The 15,868-nt window shown below is 44.9% G+C and overlaps 1 protein-coding gene and 1 pseudogene across 1 annotated transcript in view; one reads left to right on the top strand and one right to left on the bottom strand.

Annotated features, from left to right (window-relative positions):
• The window catches only part of Pccb (propionyl-CoA carboxylase subunit beta), a 55,032-nt gene that overhangs the window by 1,360 nt on the left and 37,804 nt on the right, over positions 1-15,868 (top strand). The window contains exons 2-5 of the mRNA XM_085827947.1: positions 1,615-1,734; positions 3,525-3,593; positions 7,344-7,400; positions 11,854-11,967. Coding sequence (XP_085684073.1) covers positions 1,615-1,734; positions 3,525-3,593; positions 7,344-7,400; positions 11,854-11,967 — 360 coding nt within the window. The remainder of the gene's footprint in view (positions 1-1,614; positions 1,735-3,524; positions 3,594-7,343; positions 7,401-11,853; positions 11,968-15,868) is intronic.
• Positions 7,924-8,510, bottom strand: LOC147002134 (histone H2B type 1-C/E/F/G/I-like; annotated as a pseudogene).

Genomic DNA, 15,868 nt, shown 5'->3' with positions numbered 1-15,868 from the left:
CTTGGGACACCCTTGCTCAGTTGCCTATTCCACCCCAGGCAAGATCCTGATGCTCTTACATTAAGGCCTTCAGAGCGGGTTTTCTGCTGTCAGAACTTATTTAGTTGGGAGGCTAATTTGTGTTCCCTTTAAGCACGTTTTTCATTATGTCCGTGAATCAGATGTCCTAAAAGAGGACCAGAAAGTATGAATATCTTAAAATTTATCGATCTGTCTATTATCTATATATCTATCTATCTGTCTATCTCTGTAGTTGTTAGATTATTTCCCCCAAAAGTAAATTTGTTTTCCACAGCCTCTTTGGCTTTTACTTTTTGTTTGTTTGTTTGTTTGTTTTTTGTTTTTCGAGACAGGGTTTCTCTGTATAGCCCTGGCTGACCTGGAACTCACTTTGTAGACCAGGTTGGCCTCCAACTCAGAAATCCGCCTGCCTCTGCCTCCCGAGTGCTGGGATTAAAGGCGTGCGCCACCACTGCCCGGCTTTACTGTTTTATTAGAATATCTAATTTAAAGTTTTTAAAATTTTTTTCTTGTTTGTATAATGTGTATATGTGCTGCTTTCTTAACACAGCAGGACAAGGAATTTATAGATTTGAGGTTTTGGGAGCCTAAGAGGTGGAGGCTTTTGGTAGATTGAGGATTCAAATTCATCTGAAAGGACATTTTGAACTAGGATCTCATGCAGCCCAGGTTGGCTTTCTTTTCTTTTCTTTTCTTTTTTTTTTTTTTTTTTTTTGGTTTTTCAAGACAGGGTTTCTCTGTATAGCCCTGGTTGTCCTGGAACTCACTCTGTAGACCAGGCTGGCCTCGAACTCAGAAATCCACCTGCCTCTGTCTCCCAAGTGCTGGGATTAAAGGCGTGTGCCACCAACGCCCCCGCGTGGCTTTGACTTTTCTTTGCAGTCAAGGGTGATGCTGAACTTCTGACCTCTCTACTTCTAACTCGCCCCACCCCCAACCCCACCTCCCAGCTCTGGTAATAGAGGCATTCACTACCATAAGCAGTATTTGTGGTACTGGGAATTGCTTTTGTACACAATAGGCAAGCCCTCTACCAATTGAACTGTATCTCCAGCCATTTTCTTTTCGTTGTCTTGAAAACAACCCCCAACCCAAGAAGCTCTCCAGCACTCCGCACCTTCTCCTTTACTCCACAGAGCCCTGCTATGGGGATCTTGGCTTCCACAGTTTTAGTGTCTTTAAGCAGAGACTCCTATTTAGGATAGAAGAAGGGCAAGCCCTTGTGAAGGTGGAGGACCCATTAGTGCCCTGGGGTGGAGGTGGATTGCTGGAGGGGAAGGGTTGGGCCTGGCTGAAGTGTACTTCTCTGAAAAGAGCCCGTAAATCTCTGACCCTCCCTAAGCTTGCCTCAGTTTCCTCCTTGGGTTTCCTTGCACAGGCTGGTAGCTCCGGAGCACCCCATCTACCCTGCTGTCTTGGCTGAAACAAAGTCTATTACTAGGGCCTGTCTACCTTGCGCAAGAACAGATAGAATGGAGCCTTTTACATTGGGGCAAAGGCGAAAAGCCTGTGCCCCTGGCTTTCCTGCCAGCAGGTCTTACTTACTTGTTAACTAATCTGTGGCGACATCACCAACAGATCCTTGTGTTGTAGGGGAAGCTAACAGCCAGGGAGCGGATCCATCTTCTGCTGGATCCTGGCAGCTTCGTGGAGAGCGACATGTTTGTGGAACACAGATGTGCCGACTTCGGAATGGCTGCGGATAAGAATAAGGTATCTACATCTGGTGGTGTGAACACTTCCCGTGGCTTGCTGGCCTTCCCGCCAGAGCAAAGAGTCCATATAGCTTTCATCTCAGACCCACTGTGCCTTCGGCTTCTCTCCTAGCTTCATCTTTGTCTATAGATGACTGTGGGTAGCTGTTTATTCTCTGCAGTGTAACTCCGGTTCAGTTTCTTTCTTTCTTTCTTTTTTTTTTTTTTTCGAGACAGGGTTTCTCTGTATAGCCCTGGCTGTCCTGGAACTCACTTTGTAGACCAGGCTGGCCTCGAACTCAGAAATCCGCCTGCCTCTGCCTCCCGAGCGCTGGGATTAAAGGCATGCGCCACCACCGCCCAGCTTCAGGTTCCGTTTCTAAGGCTCAGGTTGCAGGTTCTGTTCCTCATCATACAGAATGACAAGTTTGGAAGAAGGATCATCAGACTGTCACTCACATGGGTTCTAAGAACCAGGCCCTCATCTAAATGCAGGCCAGTTGTTGCTCTTGGTACTTCTTAAGTTTGAGCCTATGTTTAGGTGTTTTTATTGTTGTGGTTTTTTTTTTTTTTCCAAATTGTCTATGCCACACAGGCTGCCTTAGATCCTTATAGAGCCCAGGGTAGCCTTGAACTCATGTACCTCTTGGCCTTAGCCTCCTGAGAGGAATCACAGACATGCACCACATACATCTGAGTCTTTGAGGTCAGTAAAACCAGATTGCTTTTCATAGGTGTGTGGAACTCTTTGGATTTTCTTTGATCCAATTTTCTGTATATCTGCTGCCTATGACCAAAGATGTAAACCCAGCAGGCTCTATCTGAGTCATGTGGGCACCCGGATGCTGGATTTCCATGACAAAGAGTGGGTTTGGGTAGCAATGAGTGACTTTGGAAGAGCTGCAAGTGCGCTCTCTCTCTCTCTCTCTCTCTCTCTCTCTCTCTCTCTCTCTCTCTCTCTCTCTCTCTCTGGATGTTACTGTGTAGCCAAGGCTGACTTCAAACTTGTACTGAGTCTCTCTCCTTAGTTTTTGCTGGGATCCCAGGCATGTGTCATCATGCCAGGCTCTGTATGTTTCCTTATGTGTCCATCTCAAGAGTAAGTGGCCGGGTAGCCCTCTTATAGTTATTTTGCCTTTATTTCAATTTATTTATTTATTTATTTTGGTGTACTGAGGACTAAACCAAACTTTGGTTTTTGGTTTGAACCTTCTTCCGGCTAAACCTTAGCAAACTTGGCATTTTGATTCTTCACTAAGACACGATGACAGCTTGACTCTAAGGAGTACTTGGGTTGTAGCAGTCTCTCGGTTTCTCCTCTTTCCTCTTTTTTTTTTTTAAACCTATAAAGTCACTCTTAAGTCTTCAATGATGAGAGCAATATTAAGACATTGCTATCTAATTTCTAATCTTTCTAAAATAAAAAGTTCCTGTGTTCAGTAGCATGGTTAATGGTATTGTTTAGCCTCCCTTTTAAACTGTACTTTGGCTTGGAATGTTCACAGTTTTGCGTGTGTGGCAGCAGAAGATAACCCCAATTCTACATTGTTACTGTTTTGTATGAAATAAATTGATAAAGATTGACACTTAAAAAAAAAAAAAAAAAAAAAGTACTTGGGCCGAGCAGTGGTGGAGGACGCCTTAAATTCCAGCACTCTGCAGGCAGAGGAAGGCAGATCTCTGTCAGTGTGAGGCCAGCCTGGTGCACAGAGCTAGTTCCAGGACAGCCAAGACTACACAAAGAAACACGAAAAGGAAGTATTTGTTGTTTTTTTTTTTTTAACCTTATTTTTCCATTTTTTCTGATAGTTTCCCGGAGATAGTGTGGTCACTGGACGGGGCCGAATCAATGGACGACTGGTTTATGTCTTCAGTCAGGTATGTCCGAACTTCAGTAAATGAAGCTCACCTACAAGCTAGAACCAGGCCGGGCGGTGGTGGCACACGCCTTTAATCCCAGCACTTGGGAGGCAGAGGCAAGCAGATTTCTGAGTTTGAGGCCAGCCTGGTCTATGAAGTGAGTTCCAGGACAGCCAGGGCTACACAGAGAAACCCTGTCTCGGGGAAAAAAAAAAAAGCAAAAAAAACCCAAACAAACAAAAAAAACCAAACTAGAACCAGGAGCAAAATATGTGAAAGAAAACAATTTAGGGAAATGAAATCTTTTTTTTTTTTTTTTTTTTTTTTTTTGGTTTTTCGAGACAGGGTTTCTCTGTGTAGCCCTGGCTGTCCTGGCACTCACTTTGTAGACCAGGCTGGCCTCGAACTCAGAAATCCGCCTGCCTCTGCCTCCCAAGTGCTGGGATTAAAGGCGTGCGCCACCACGCCCGGCTGGGAAATGAAATCTTGCTTATAGTTTGGGGCACATGACAGATTTGCTTTCCGGTTTTTTGTTTTTTGTTTTGTGTGTGTGTGTGTGTGTCTGTTCAGAAGTAGTCTTTTATTTTTTAAGATTTATTGGGCTGGAGAGATGGCTCAGAGGATAAGAGCAATGACTGCTTGCGCTTGGAGAGGTCCTGAGTTCAATTCCCAGCAACCACATGGTGGCTCACAACCATCTGTAATGGAATCCGATGCCCTCTTCTGGAGTGTCTGAAGACAGACTACAGTGTACTCATATAAATGAAATAAATAAATCATTAAAAAAAAAGATTTATTTATTAATTTTATGTATTTGAGTGAAGGGTCACTGTTTTCAGACACACCAGAAGAGGGCATCAGACCTCACTACAGATGGTTGTGAGCCACCATGTGGTTGCACTCAGGACCTCTGGAAGAGCAGTCAGTGCTCTTAACCACTGAGCCATCTCTCCAGCTCTGCATGTTTAAAATTTTAATCTCTAGAAGCAGTGTGTTACCTGACACCGTGTCTTTTTTTTTTTTTTTAAGATTTATTTATTATATCTAAGTACACTGTAGCTGTCTTCAGACACACAATCAGTGCTCTTAACCACTGAGCCATCTCTCTAGCCAGTGACACAGTGTCTTAGTCGGGTTTTCTTTTTTTTTTTTTTTTTTTTTTTTGGCCCTGCTCAGGCCCAAAGGTTTTATTTATTATTATACATAAGTACACTGTAGCTGACTTCAGACCCACCAGAAGAGGGCATCAGACCCCACTACAGATGGTGTGAGCCACCATGTGGTTGCTGGGATTTGAACTCAGGACCTTTGGAAGAGCAGTCAGTTCTCTTACCTGTTGAGCCATCTCACCAGCCCCTTAGTTGGGTTTTCTATTCCTGCACAAAACATCATGACCAAGAAGCAAGTTGGGGAGGGAAGGGTTTATTCAGTTTACACTTCCACACTGCTGTTCATCACCAAAGGAAGTCAGGACTGGAACTCACACAGGGCAGGAACTTGGAGACAGGAGCTGATGCAGAGGCCATGGAGGGATGCTGCTTACTGGCTTGCTTCCCCTGGCTTGCTCAGCTTGCTTTCTTATAGAACCAAGGATCACCAGCCCAGGGATGGCACTACTCACAATGGGCTGGGCCCTCCTGCTTGATCACTAATTGAAAAAAATGCCTAATGACAAGCTGGATTTCATAGAGGCATTTCCTCAAGAGAGGCTCCTTTCTCCGTGATAACTCCAGCTTGTGTCAAGTTTTCACACAATACCAGCCAGGGCACACATTAAAGAAGAATCAGGGTTCTGATTGCCCTTGTGATAGTGTAGCCTGGGTTACCCAGGTGGCCAAATGTTATCACAAGGGTCTCTAAGAGTGGAGGAGAGGACTCCATCTACTGTGTCTGACTTTGAATAGAGAAGAATTCTATGAGAGCTGCAATGGACGCCATTTCTAGAGGCTTAGAAAAGATGAACAGACTGCCCTTGAAACCGCCTGAGAGGTCACAGACACTGTGACCTTGGTTGTAGCCCAGTCATGCCCCTAGGAGGAAACTTGTAAACTACAGAATGTGAGAGAATAAAAGCATTTTGTATTGAGTCCTGAATCTGTTATTTTGTTAAAGCAGCAATAGAAACAGGATATTTCTTGTACTATTTCATAACAGATTTTTATATTTGGGTCAGCCAAATGTTGAAGCACACATTTTTTTACTTTCAGTTTTTAAGAGCTGGGCAAAATTCATAAAGAAGGTAATATAGAAATTATATGACAGTGTTTTCTGGCCATGTCTGACTATTTAAAGCCAGTACGGAAATTCAAACAGCATATTTTTGGTATTTTTGAGTCCCTTCTCTGATCAGGGTGTAAGTGGAAGAGAGGACCAGGAGTTGGAGATGATGAAGGCAGGGCTCTCATTCTGAAGATGACAATTTGTAGGTAGAATGGGACAGCACAGGTGACCACAGAAAGGGTAAGAGAGGTTCCAGGCAAATGCTTTGGACCACAGAGGAGCCTTTCTGGGTTTGAAAATGGGCATTCATTGAAGCTGGGTACCAGATATGGGGTGCAGTAAGCCACCTTCTTCATTGTGATCTCCAGGATACAGACACAGGTAAGTTTTCTGGGATGTGTCTGTTTATCCAGGAAGGTGTCCTCCTTCCCTTTGCCACGGGCAGTCAGCAAGCTCTATAGAGAGGGGAGGGAGGAGCCAGCAGGGCTGGTTCAGTACTCAGGCTTCAAATCTCTGGCTTTCCTCCTCGCCTATGCCTTCAATCAGGCGAGTGACCCTGAGTCTGGATGTCTCTGACTCAGGCTTTTTGTGTTTTTTAGAGGAATAGCCTTTCTCCTCTTAAGGTGAAGGAGGGGCTTTGTGAATTTTCCTAACACAGGCTTACTCTTGTTTTAATGTCCACCCCTCTTACCTGGTTCTTTCCTGGTGTCCCTTCTGTAGGTGTCCCTTCCCTTCCCTTCCCTTCCCTTCCCTTCCCTTCCCTTCCCTTCCCTTCCCTTCCCTTCCCTTCCCTTCCCTTCCCTTCCCTTCCCTTCCCTTCCCTTCCCTTCCCTTCCCTTCCCTCCTCTCAGTCATGTGGTATCCTTGTGACTCCAGTTCCCCTGGACTAGCCTGCTGCTACCCCTGGGCTAGCCTGCTGCTACCTCTGGGCTAGCCTGCTGCTATCATCTTCATGCTTACAAGACACCCTAGTGTGAAGTTTTCAGAAACAGGGATTGGGAGGGGTTGGGGGACTCTGGTTGCCTTTCATTTTCCGCCTTTTCCAGGATCCATACTTCCTGGACATGGCATTGTTTGTCTGGCACTGGTAGAATCTAGCAGGGTTAATACACTTGAGCTACTGCCTCAGAGCTGAGTCATTTCTGTAGAACCAAGACAAAGTCTTTTAACCCTGATCCTACATGAACTCCCTTTAAAATATTTTATTAACTAACTTGGGGAATAATCTGAACTAGAGGGGTTTTTTTATGTTTGTTTTTTTGTTTTTTGAGATAGGGTTTCTCTGTATAGCCCTGGCTGTCCTGGAACTCACTTTGTAGACCAGGCTGGCCTCGAACTCAGAAATCCACCTGCCTCTGTCTCCCGAGTGCTAGGATTAAAGGCGTGTGCCACCACGCCCAGCTGGGTGTTTTTTTTTTTTTTTTCCTATTCTTTTTAACATGTGAAGCGTGTTCACAGTGTGGGTTTCCCATGCCTTCCCACTTCCCATCTCGTCTTGGGCTCTGCCTGGTCCTTATGGTTTACCTGTTCTAATTGTTTCTCTTTTAGGATTTTACAGTTTTTGGAGGCAGTCTGTCAGGAGCACATGCTCAAAAGATCTGCAAAGTAAGTGTTTACTATCGACAATAAACCCAGTGCATCCACCAGTTTATGTGGCACACGCTGAGTATTCTGGGGGCGCAATGAATGGAGCTGGAGCAGATCTGTACATCATGGTACTGCCCAGAGGGGACTCTTAGCTCATTTCTTAAAGTATTTTCATAGTGTCTGCATGACCCTGGTAAGGTCTACAACCACATTCATTCTATTCCTTCTGTTCTCTTCCCCCTTCCCACCTTTCCTAAGCTCCCTGCCTTCCTCTGTCCCAGGGCTGGGATAATATGTGTGAATCTGTCCTCCTGTCAACCCTCACATTTCTTTTTTTTTTCTTTTGCTAGGAACAATTTAATTTTGCTACAAGTATTCTCATTTTCTACTTCTGTGTGTCTTTCTTATCACAAATTTCTACAGTGAACATTTTTATAGAATTTCTAGCCAGGCCGGGCGTGGTGGCGCACGCCTTTAATCCCAGCACTTGGGGGGCAGAGGCAGGAGGATTTCTGAGTTCAAGGCCAGCCTGGTCTACAGAGCTAGTTCCAGGACAGCCAGGACAACACAGAGAAACCCTGTCTCGAAAAACCAAAAAAAAAAAAAAAAAAAAAAAAAAAAAAGAATTTCTAGCCAGATGCTTATCAGTTGTTCCTTGAGTTTTCAAACTATGGTGGTTAATCTGCTAGTATCACCCATTTGCACTGTCTTGAGGTTACAGCATCCAGCACTGACGAGTGGTAGAAACGATGTCAGGTCTACTCCTCTTGGCACGATCACTTGGAGCTGGTGTACTTGGTGACCACCTTGGTGCCCTCCGACACGGCAGGCGCACGGCCGTCTGGATCTCCTGGGACGTGATGGTCGAGCGCTTGTTGTAATGCGCCAGGCAGGACGCCTCGCCCGCAATGCGCTCGAAGATGTCGTTCACGAACGAGTTCATGATGCCCATGGCCTTGGAGGAGATGCCGGTGTCGGGTGCACTTGCTTCAGCACCTTGTACATGTACACCGAGTAGCTCTCCTTACGGCTGCGCTTGCGCTTCTTGCCGTCCTTCTTCTGGGCCTTGGTCACCGCCTTCTTGGAGACCTTCTTCGGGGCAGGAGCGGACTTCGCAGGCTCAGGCATCTTTGAATTTCCAAACACAGGAACCTCGAACCCTCACATTTCTCCATGCACATAATTACATCTAAGATTACAAGGCTTGAGGACTGGAGCGATGGTACATTGGGTGTGAGTACTTGGTGTGAAAACAGAAGGATCTGAGTTCAAATCCCCAGCTCTTGCATAAAAGCTAAGTGTGACCACATATGCTTGTAACCCCAGATTTTGGGGACTAGGCAGATCTATTTAAAGATTTATTTGTTTATTATATGTAAGTACACTGTAGCTGTCTTCAGACACACCAGAAGAGGGAGTCAGATCTCATTACAGATGGTTGTGAGCCACCATGTGGTTGCTGGGATTTGAACTCAGGACCTTTGGAAGAGCAGTCGGGTGCTCTTACCTGCTGAGCCATCTCACCAGCCCCTTGTTATTATTATTTTATGAAAGGGTTTCTTTGTGTCCTTCTGGCTGTTCTGGAACTTGCTCTGAAAACCAAGCTGGCCTCACACCCAGAGACCACTGTAGCTGCAAATTAGTTAACCACTTTAGCTCCTGGTGGGTAGCACACAAGTTGGGCCAACCTCTCTGGATTCAAGAATGAAAGACAGACAGACACACATGCATACGCACGCACACACACACACACCAGTTAATTTTGATATGCCTTGACTAGCTCAAAGGCTGTGCACTTCTAATCCTGCAGCTAGCCAACACTGCCCTCTGGTATTCTGGAGTTAACATCCTTTAAAATCTGTATTTCATCTCTGCTGCCTCAGACCCAGTTAGAGAAGTGACCACTAGAGCCACTTACCCGAATTTTTACATGGCTGGTCTGTCCCACGCCCCTCTCATGGTGATTCTCTTCTTCTTCTCTTTCTTCCCAGCCTTGTAATCCTAAAACTCCCACCTCTGTCTGTCCTGCCCAGCCATTGGCTGCTGGCATCTTTATTTACCAATTGGAGCCAACTGGGGGCAGAGTTCTTTGGTGTCTAATGTGTGGACACTCATAAGCAGTTTTGGGGGACCAAAATTAACATAACACAAGCAGCATTAGGTCAAACCCACTTCTGTCCACCTGCCTCTGCCTCCCGAGTGCTGGCATTGAAGGTGTGTACCCTTAGGTCTGGCTCATTAATATATGTACTTATTAGTGCATTAAATAAGCACTTAGCAGTGAATCTTCTAGCTGGTATAATTCAAAGAAGGCTCAAGTGAGAAAATCCTGGTGCTCAGCGATTTTAATGTAGCAGAAGCTCCTGGTTTCTAATAATGGCAAAGGCACAGGGTGTGCATTCATCAGTAAAGGAAGTGGTCGACACTGCACAGAGTTCATACAGGTGAGAATGTAAACGTTTCCTAACTCAAGTTCACAGATCATGTAGGCATTCACAGCCACGTTGAAATTCTGGGAATCCCAAGAAAAGATCTAGGCAGAGAGTCCAGGCATTAAAATGTAAAGAGCAGTAGTACAAAGATTGCATGATATAACAGTGTTTGGGGTTTTTTTTTTTTTTTTTTATAAAAAGGATTTCTTTATTTTTTATCTGTATGCACATCTATGTAGAGTGTGTGTGCCTGGTGCCTGCAGAGGCCAGACGAGGGTGTTGCATCCTCTAGAACTGGAGTTACAGATGGTTGTGAATGGCCCTGTGGATTCTAGGAACTGAATTGTTTTTTTGTTTGTTTGTTTTTTGTAAGAGCCAGTGCTCTTAACCACTGAGCCATCTCTTCAGCCCCTGCATGAAGGTTTAAACACACTCTGGAGGACAGAGCTTAGAGCTCTGTGATAGGAAATGTGCCTAACATGAGCAGACCTTAGAGACAATTCCGAATTCTGCTGATGAAGAAACTCGAACACAAACAGAACCTCAAGCAGCCAACCAAACAAGAAAAGCTCCCCAGATACAACCCATTAGACTGAGATGGTCCGAGACGTGATGCTGGCACTGTTGATGTTTAGAGAATTTTGGAAGTAATATTGAATTATTAATAGCTGATTAAGTTTCCCTCTGTAATGGAGCTACCTGGATTTTAGACATGTATTACTCTAGAGATCTTAACCCAATTCCTTTTTTTATTTTTATTTTTTGAGACAGGGTTTCTCTGTATAGCCCTGGCTGTCCTGGAACTCTCTCCATAGACCAGGCTGGCCTCAAACTGAGAGATCTGCCTGCCTCTGCCTTCCAAGTGCTGGGATTAAAGGCATGCACCTTCATGGCCAGGCTAGCCAGTTACATTTAAACCTTCCAGGTTTTCCTTTTTTACTGCTTCAGTTGTAAAGGTCACATGACATAATGAAGTAAATGTGCTTCACTAACCATCTAAGGTGACCAACTGGTGACTCAGGAGGAAAATCTGTTGCAGTGGGCCTGGTCTCAGTTTAATATATGGGCTAGTGTATTAAAGGGTCACAGCATTAGGAAGGTTAAAGAACCACTAATAAAAAGAGACACCCATACACCCCTCTTTGGCTACTGGACTGTTGAAAGAATGTAGCTGCAAGAGATGTAAACGCCCTAAGAATATCCTACTGGGAGAGAAATGGCTGAAACCCTGGTGGCATCCTGAGGAGGAACTTGTCTCTTGGTGTAACAGGCCTCAGATCCTCAGACCTTAGCACAACTGACTCCATGATGGAAGTGCCATTCACGTTGTAAAACTCAGCACATTGACAGCACCACCTGCCAAAAGATGAAAACAGACCTGATCTATCAAAGGCCATACTGGAAAAGTGTCTAAATGTAGTAGTCTTGCTTTTTGGCTTTTGTAGTTTAGCTTCTGGCTAAATGTTCTTGTTAACCGAAGTATGTCAACCTAGAACATGGTTTTTGTGCTCAAAACTCACCCTGAGAAAGGCTCAGGGCTACACAGGGATCCTGAACACACAATATAGTTGACAGCCAGCTAGTAAAGACTTAAAACCCATGTCCAAGCAGTCTTCTTTTGTGGATATCCCACAACACTGGAGAAAGATTTACAGCTCATCAGATGACCTTGTAGGAAAGACTAGGAGCTGGTCAGGGGCCAGGAACCATACCTGTTGGACTGCCCAGTGACACATACCTTGTGTATTGCCAACACCCCTGTAGATGGATTTAGGGTGGGTGGCTTCTGGATCCCTTTGTCTTTCTTCCTTGTATGGTCACACTGAATAAATCTCCCTGTTCTGCTTTTCACTATTCATTTGGCTCCTTTATTGCGCTATTGAGAATGGGCAGTTGGACTTGGCTTGTGAGGGCAAGGCTGGTGACGTTTTCACCCACTAATACACAAGCCATCTCCTTGGCCCAGCAAGGGGCTTTGTCATTGCTATTTTTGGTAACCAGAGCAGATGTCTCATAAGATTTTTTCTATACCGTTTTAGATCATGGACCAGGCCATAACAGTGGGGGCTCCAGTGATCGGGCTCAATGACTCCGGAGGCGCCAGAATCCAGGAGGGGGTGGAGTCCTTGGCTGGCTACGCGGACATCTTCCTGGTGAGAAAGCCATTAACAGAGTTGCCTCTATGTGTGCTCGTATTGTCTTCTGCTCCATCCTCCCCTGCAGTGCTTCCTCTGTCACTGCCACTGTGGGTGCAATGAAGGTTGGATGACCGACCAAATGGGCTGCAAAGACTGCTCTTTGTTCTTGAGAGACAGTCAGTTGTTAGATAAATAATTAGCTCAAGGTCATTCATGAGGAGAAAGAGCTTGGAAATGTTTTCGTTTTCTTTCTTTCTTTCTTTCTCTCTCTCTTTCTTTCTTTCTTTCTTTCTTTCTTTCTTTCTTTCTTTCTTTCTTTCTTTCTTTCTTTCTTTTTTCTTTTTGGTTTTTCTAGACAGGGTTTCTTTGTGTAGCCCTGGCTGTCCTGGAACTCACTTTGTAGACCAGGCTGGCCTCGAACTCAGAAATCTGCCTGCCTCTGCCTCCCGAGTGCTGGGATTAAAGGCGTGCGCCACCACCACCGGGCTGTTTTTCTTATCTATTTATTATCTATCTATCTATCTATCTCATTTATCTTTTTAAGCAAGAGAGAGATGGTAAGGAATGTTAAAGGTAAACTGATTTGCTAGAATAAAGTTTTTTTTTTTTTTTGTTTAAGCGCCCTCTTTTTAAACACTAGGGACTACTTATTATACAATGTTTAAACAGGGATAAAAAGAAGAAAGAAATCTTTCCAAATCTCATCATCAGAAACTCTTGGAGGACATCATGTCAGACACCTGTACTATCTGACATAGGAAATGTCTGATGAGGGAGACGGGGATGGGGGTCTGATAGGTGAGAGAGAGGGGAGACAGGCAGTTTCTAGTCAGCCCAGGGCTATCCATCCCACCCCTTCAGAATGACAAATATCTTGTCCCTGGTCACTGCCCTTCATGATCCATTGTATGCTTGTGTGTGTGAGACCCTCGGTAAGTTGTAAGTGTATGCACATTACTTGAAATGCTACCCAGCTTTTATATGTTCTGAACATGCCTTTGAATCCTTCTCGCCTAGTTCTGAAGCTAACCCACCATAGGAAACATTAGTTCTGTGGTTGTTTGTCCAGTACAGGGAGGTCTGGAAGGTCTTCAAGGCTCATGGTTTAGAAATCATGTCTGCGTTGCATAGGGGAAAAAATGAGGCCCCCAGAGAAGCGGCTACATTTTAGAGTATGGCTGGGCTTTGGGATATCATCTGGTAGATGTTTAAGCGGTGGGGCTCCAGTTGCTGCTGTTTCCAGGAACTGGGCCTTAGCAACTTTGAGATCTGTGGTGTTGACGGAATTGTTTGCAACACCTGCTTGTCACAGGACTGTGCCATTCATTGCTGTTGTGTTGTTACTTTCTCGTTGCTTTTAATTGTGATACAGTTTCAGACCTCGTGTTCCAAAATCTGCCCTGTGCCCTTTAAAGATTTGTTTTGTTTTATGTGAGTGAGTATACAATGTAGCTGTCTTCAGACACCGCAGAAGAGGGCATCGGATCCCATTACAGGTGGTTGTGAGTTACTATGTGGTTGCTGGGATTTGAACTCAGGACCTTTGGAAGAGCAGTCAGTGCTCTTACCCACTGAGCCATCTCTTCAACCCTGTCCTGTGCCCTTTAACCAGATGTGCTGCCCCCATTCAATGTACCATTCTCTCTAGCAATACGTATTTGCATGTTACTTTAGAAACCTTTGGGGGCAAACTGATGATATTTTGCTTCCTTTAGCTCTTAAGTCCTTCACTGTGTATTTCCCGGGGACATTAGCCAGAATATAAACATAAAAGGAGACATGACATCAATCTGTTATTAATATTCATAGTCTTTATCTAGTGGCCTTAATAAAAGCCCTTAATAGCTTCCTTTCCTTCTCTTTTCCTCCCCTGTCCCCCTTTCTCCTCTTGTCTTCTCTCCTTTCCTCCCCTCCTCTTCCTCCTCTTCTCTTTCTCTTCCCCTGTCCTCTTTCTTCTATCCCTCCCCTCCTATCCCCTCTCCTACCTCTCTCCTCCCCTCCCCTCCCTCTCCCCTTTTCCTCTCCCTCTTTCCTTAACTTTTGTTTCTGACCTGGAATGAACCCAATTGTCATACCTCTTTATTTTCTTTCTTTAATTTGGGGCAGTTCTGTAGTCTTTGTTCTTCATGACCTTGGTTTAAATTTTTAAAAACTTCTTTTGAACTGGGTCTCACAATATAGCTCCGTGTTGACCCAGAGCTTGCATGGTCTAGGCTAGTCTTGAACTCAACAGAGAACTCCCTGTCTCTGCCTTCCACATTCTAGAATTGAAGACTTGTGCCACTGTACGTACCCTGACCTTGACATTACAAAAAACAAGCATCTTTATTTAAATTTAACTGAAAAACTGAAAAATCCATCCATTGTGACATGCCGTTCAGTGTGTCAAACAGTGTACATTTCTGTAGTGGTAGAATCCTTACCTGGGGCCTTGAACCTGCTATCCAAGGGCTTTCACCCGTCCCAGATTCAGCTAAGACAGGCCTTGAACTTAGCTTCCCACCTCAGTCTCCCAAGTGCTGGGCTTTCAGGTGTGAGCCACCATGCCCAGCTTGAGAATATGTCGTCTGTTCGATGGACTTGTAAAGTTTGTTATGTATTGTTTTATCGTGGTCAGTTTACTACTTACTTATCAACCTGCTGTCTGTTATTAGAAGAGGTGTCACTCACTCCCAAGTGCTGCGATTAAAGACATGTACCACTGTGCCTGGCCCATACATGATAGCTTTCTATTTTATAACTTTTTAAAGTTACTTTGTCTGATAACATTGCCACCATGGCTCTATATTTTCCTCTCATGGAACTTTTTTTTTTTTAAATCTCATATTCTCAACTTTTTTGTGTGCCCTTTTGTCAAAAGTAAAACTATAGAGAACATGTACATTATCTTTTAAAAGATCAGTCTGTTAGTCTCTTAGGTGGATTTTTGGTGCCTGGATTCTTCTGTTATAACTGTCAAAAAGTTTTAAATTTTATGTGCGGTTACATGTGCCTGCGTGCACAAGTGCATGCCACACGTGTAGAGGTGCCCGCTGGAGGCCAGAAGAGGGCACCAGTTCTTCCTAAGCTGGAGTTAGTAGGCAGCTGTGAACTGCATCAGCTGGGTGCTGGAATTGCACTTTGGTTCCCTGGAAGAGCAGCAGGCGTCCTAACCACAGAGCCCCCTTTTATGGCTTTTTATTTTTAGTTTTTATATTTGTATGTGTGTGTGGCCATACATGTGCTGTAATACATGCACGAAGGTCAGACAACAACTTGTGAGAATTAATTCTCTCCTTCCACTAAAGGTAGGCTGGGATGGAAGCTGAGCATTAGCCTTGGCTACAAGCACACGTTTATCCCCTGAGACAGCATTCTGGACTCCTCTACCCACAGCTTCCTCCTTTTTTAATGAAAAAATCTTTCTGTGTAGTTAACAGTGTCTGGCTGTAAATCCTCCTGTGTCTGCCGAGCTTACAAGCATGTGCTGCCATGGCCAAGAAAAGCAGCCTGCCAAACCCTGCCATTGCTCTGCTCACCACCCCCTCCCACCATATCCAGCCATAGTCATCTGCCACGCCCACCCACATACCCAGCTATAGCTCCGCTCACCACGCCCACCCACCATGCCCAGCCGTAGCCCTGCCCACCAGCCCACCCACCATACCCAGCCACAGCTCCACCCACTTTTGTGTGTAGTTGAGTTGAACCATTTTAGTTCACTTCAATTTTCGCCATATTTTTATTTTTCAAAAATTGTAACTTTAGCCAGGCGGTGGTGGCACACGCCTTTAATCCCAGCACTTAGGAGGCAGAGGCAGGCAGATTTCTGAGTTCGAGGCCAGCCTGGTCTACAAAGTGAGTTCCAGGACAGCCAGGGCTGTACAGAGAAACCCTGTCTCGGGAAGAAAAAAAAAAAAAAAACGACCCCCCCCCC

Source organism: Mus caroli, unplaced genomic scaffold (assembly GCF_978045245.1).
Source record: "Mus caroli unplaced genomic scaffold, Mus_caroli_1 scaffold_11, whole genome shotgun sequence".
Lineage (NCBI taxonomy): Eukaryota > Metazoa > Chordata > Mammalia > Rodentia > Muridae > Mus > Mus caroli.
The sequence above is the reverse complement of the archived record's forward strand: the minus strand, read 5'-3'. Positions and strand labels throughout refer to the sequence as shown.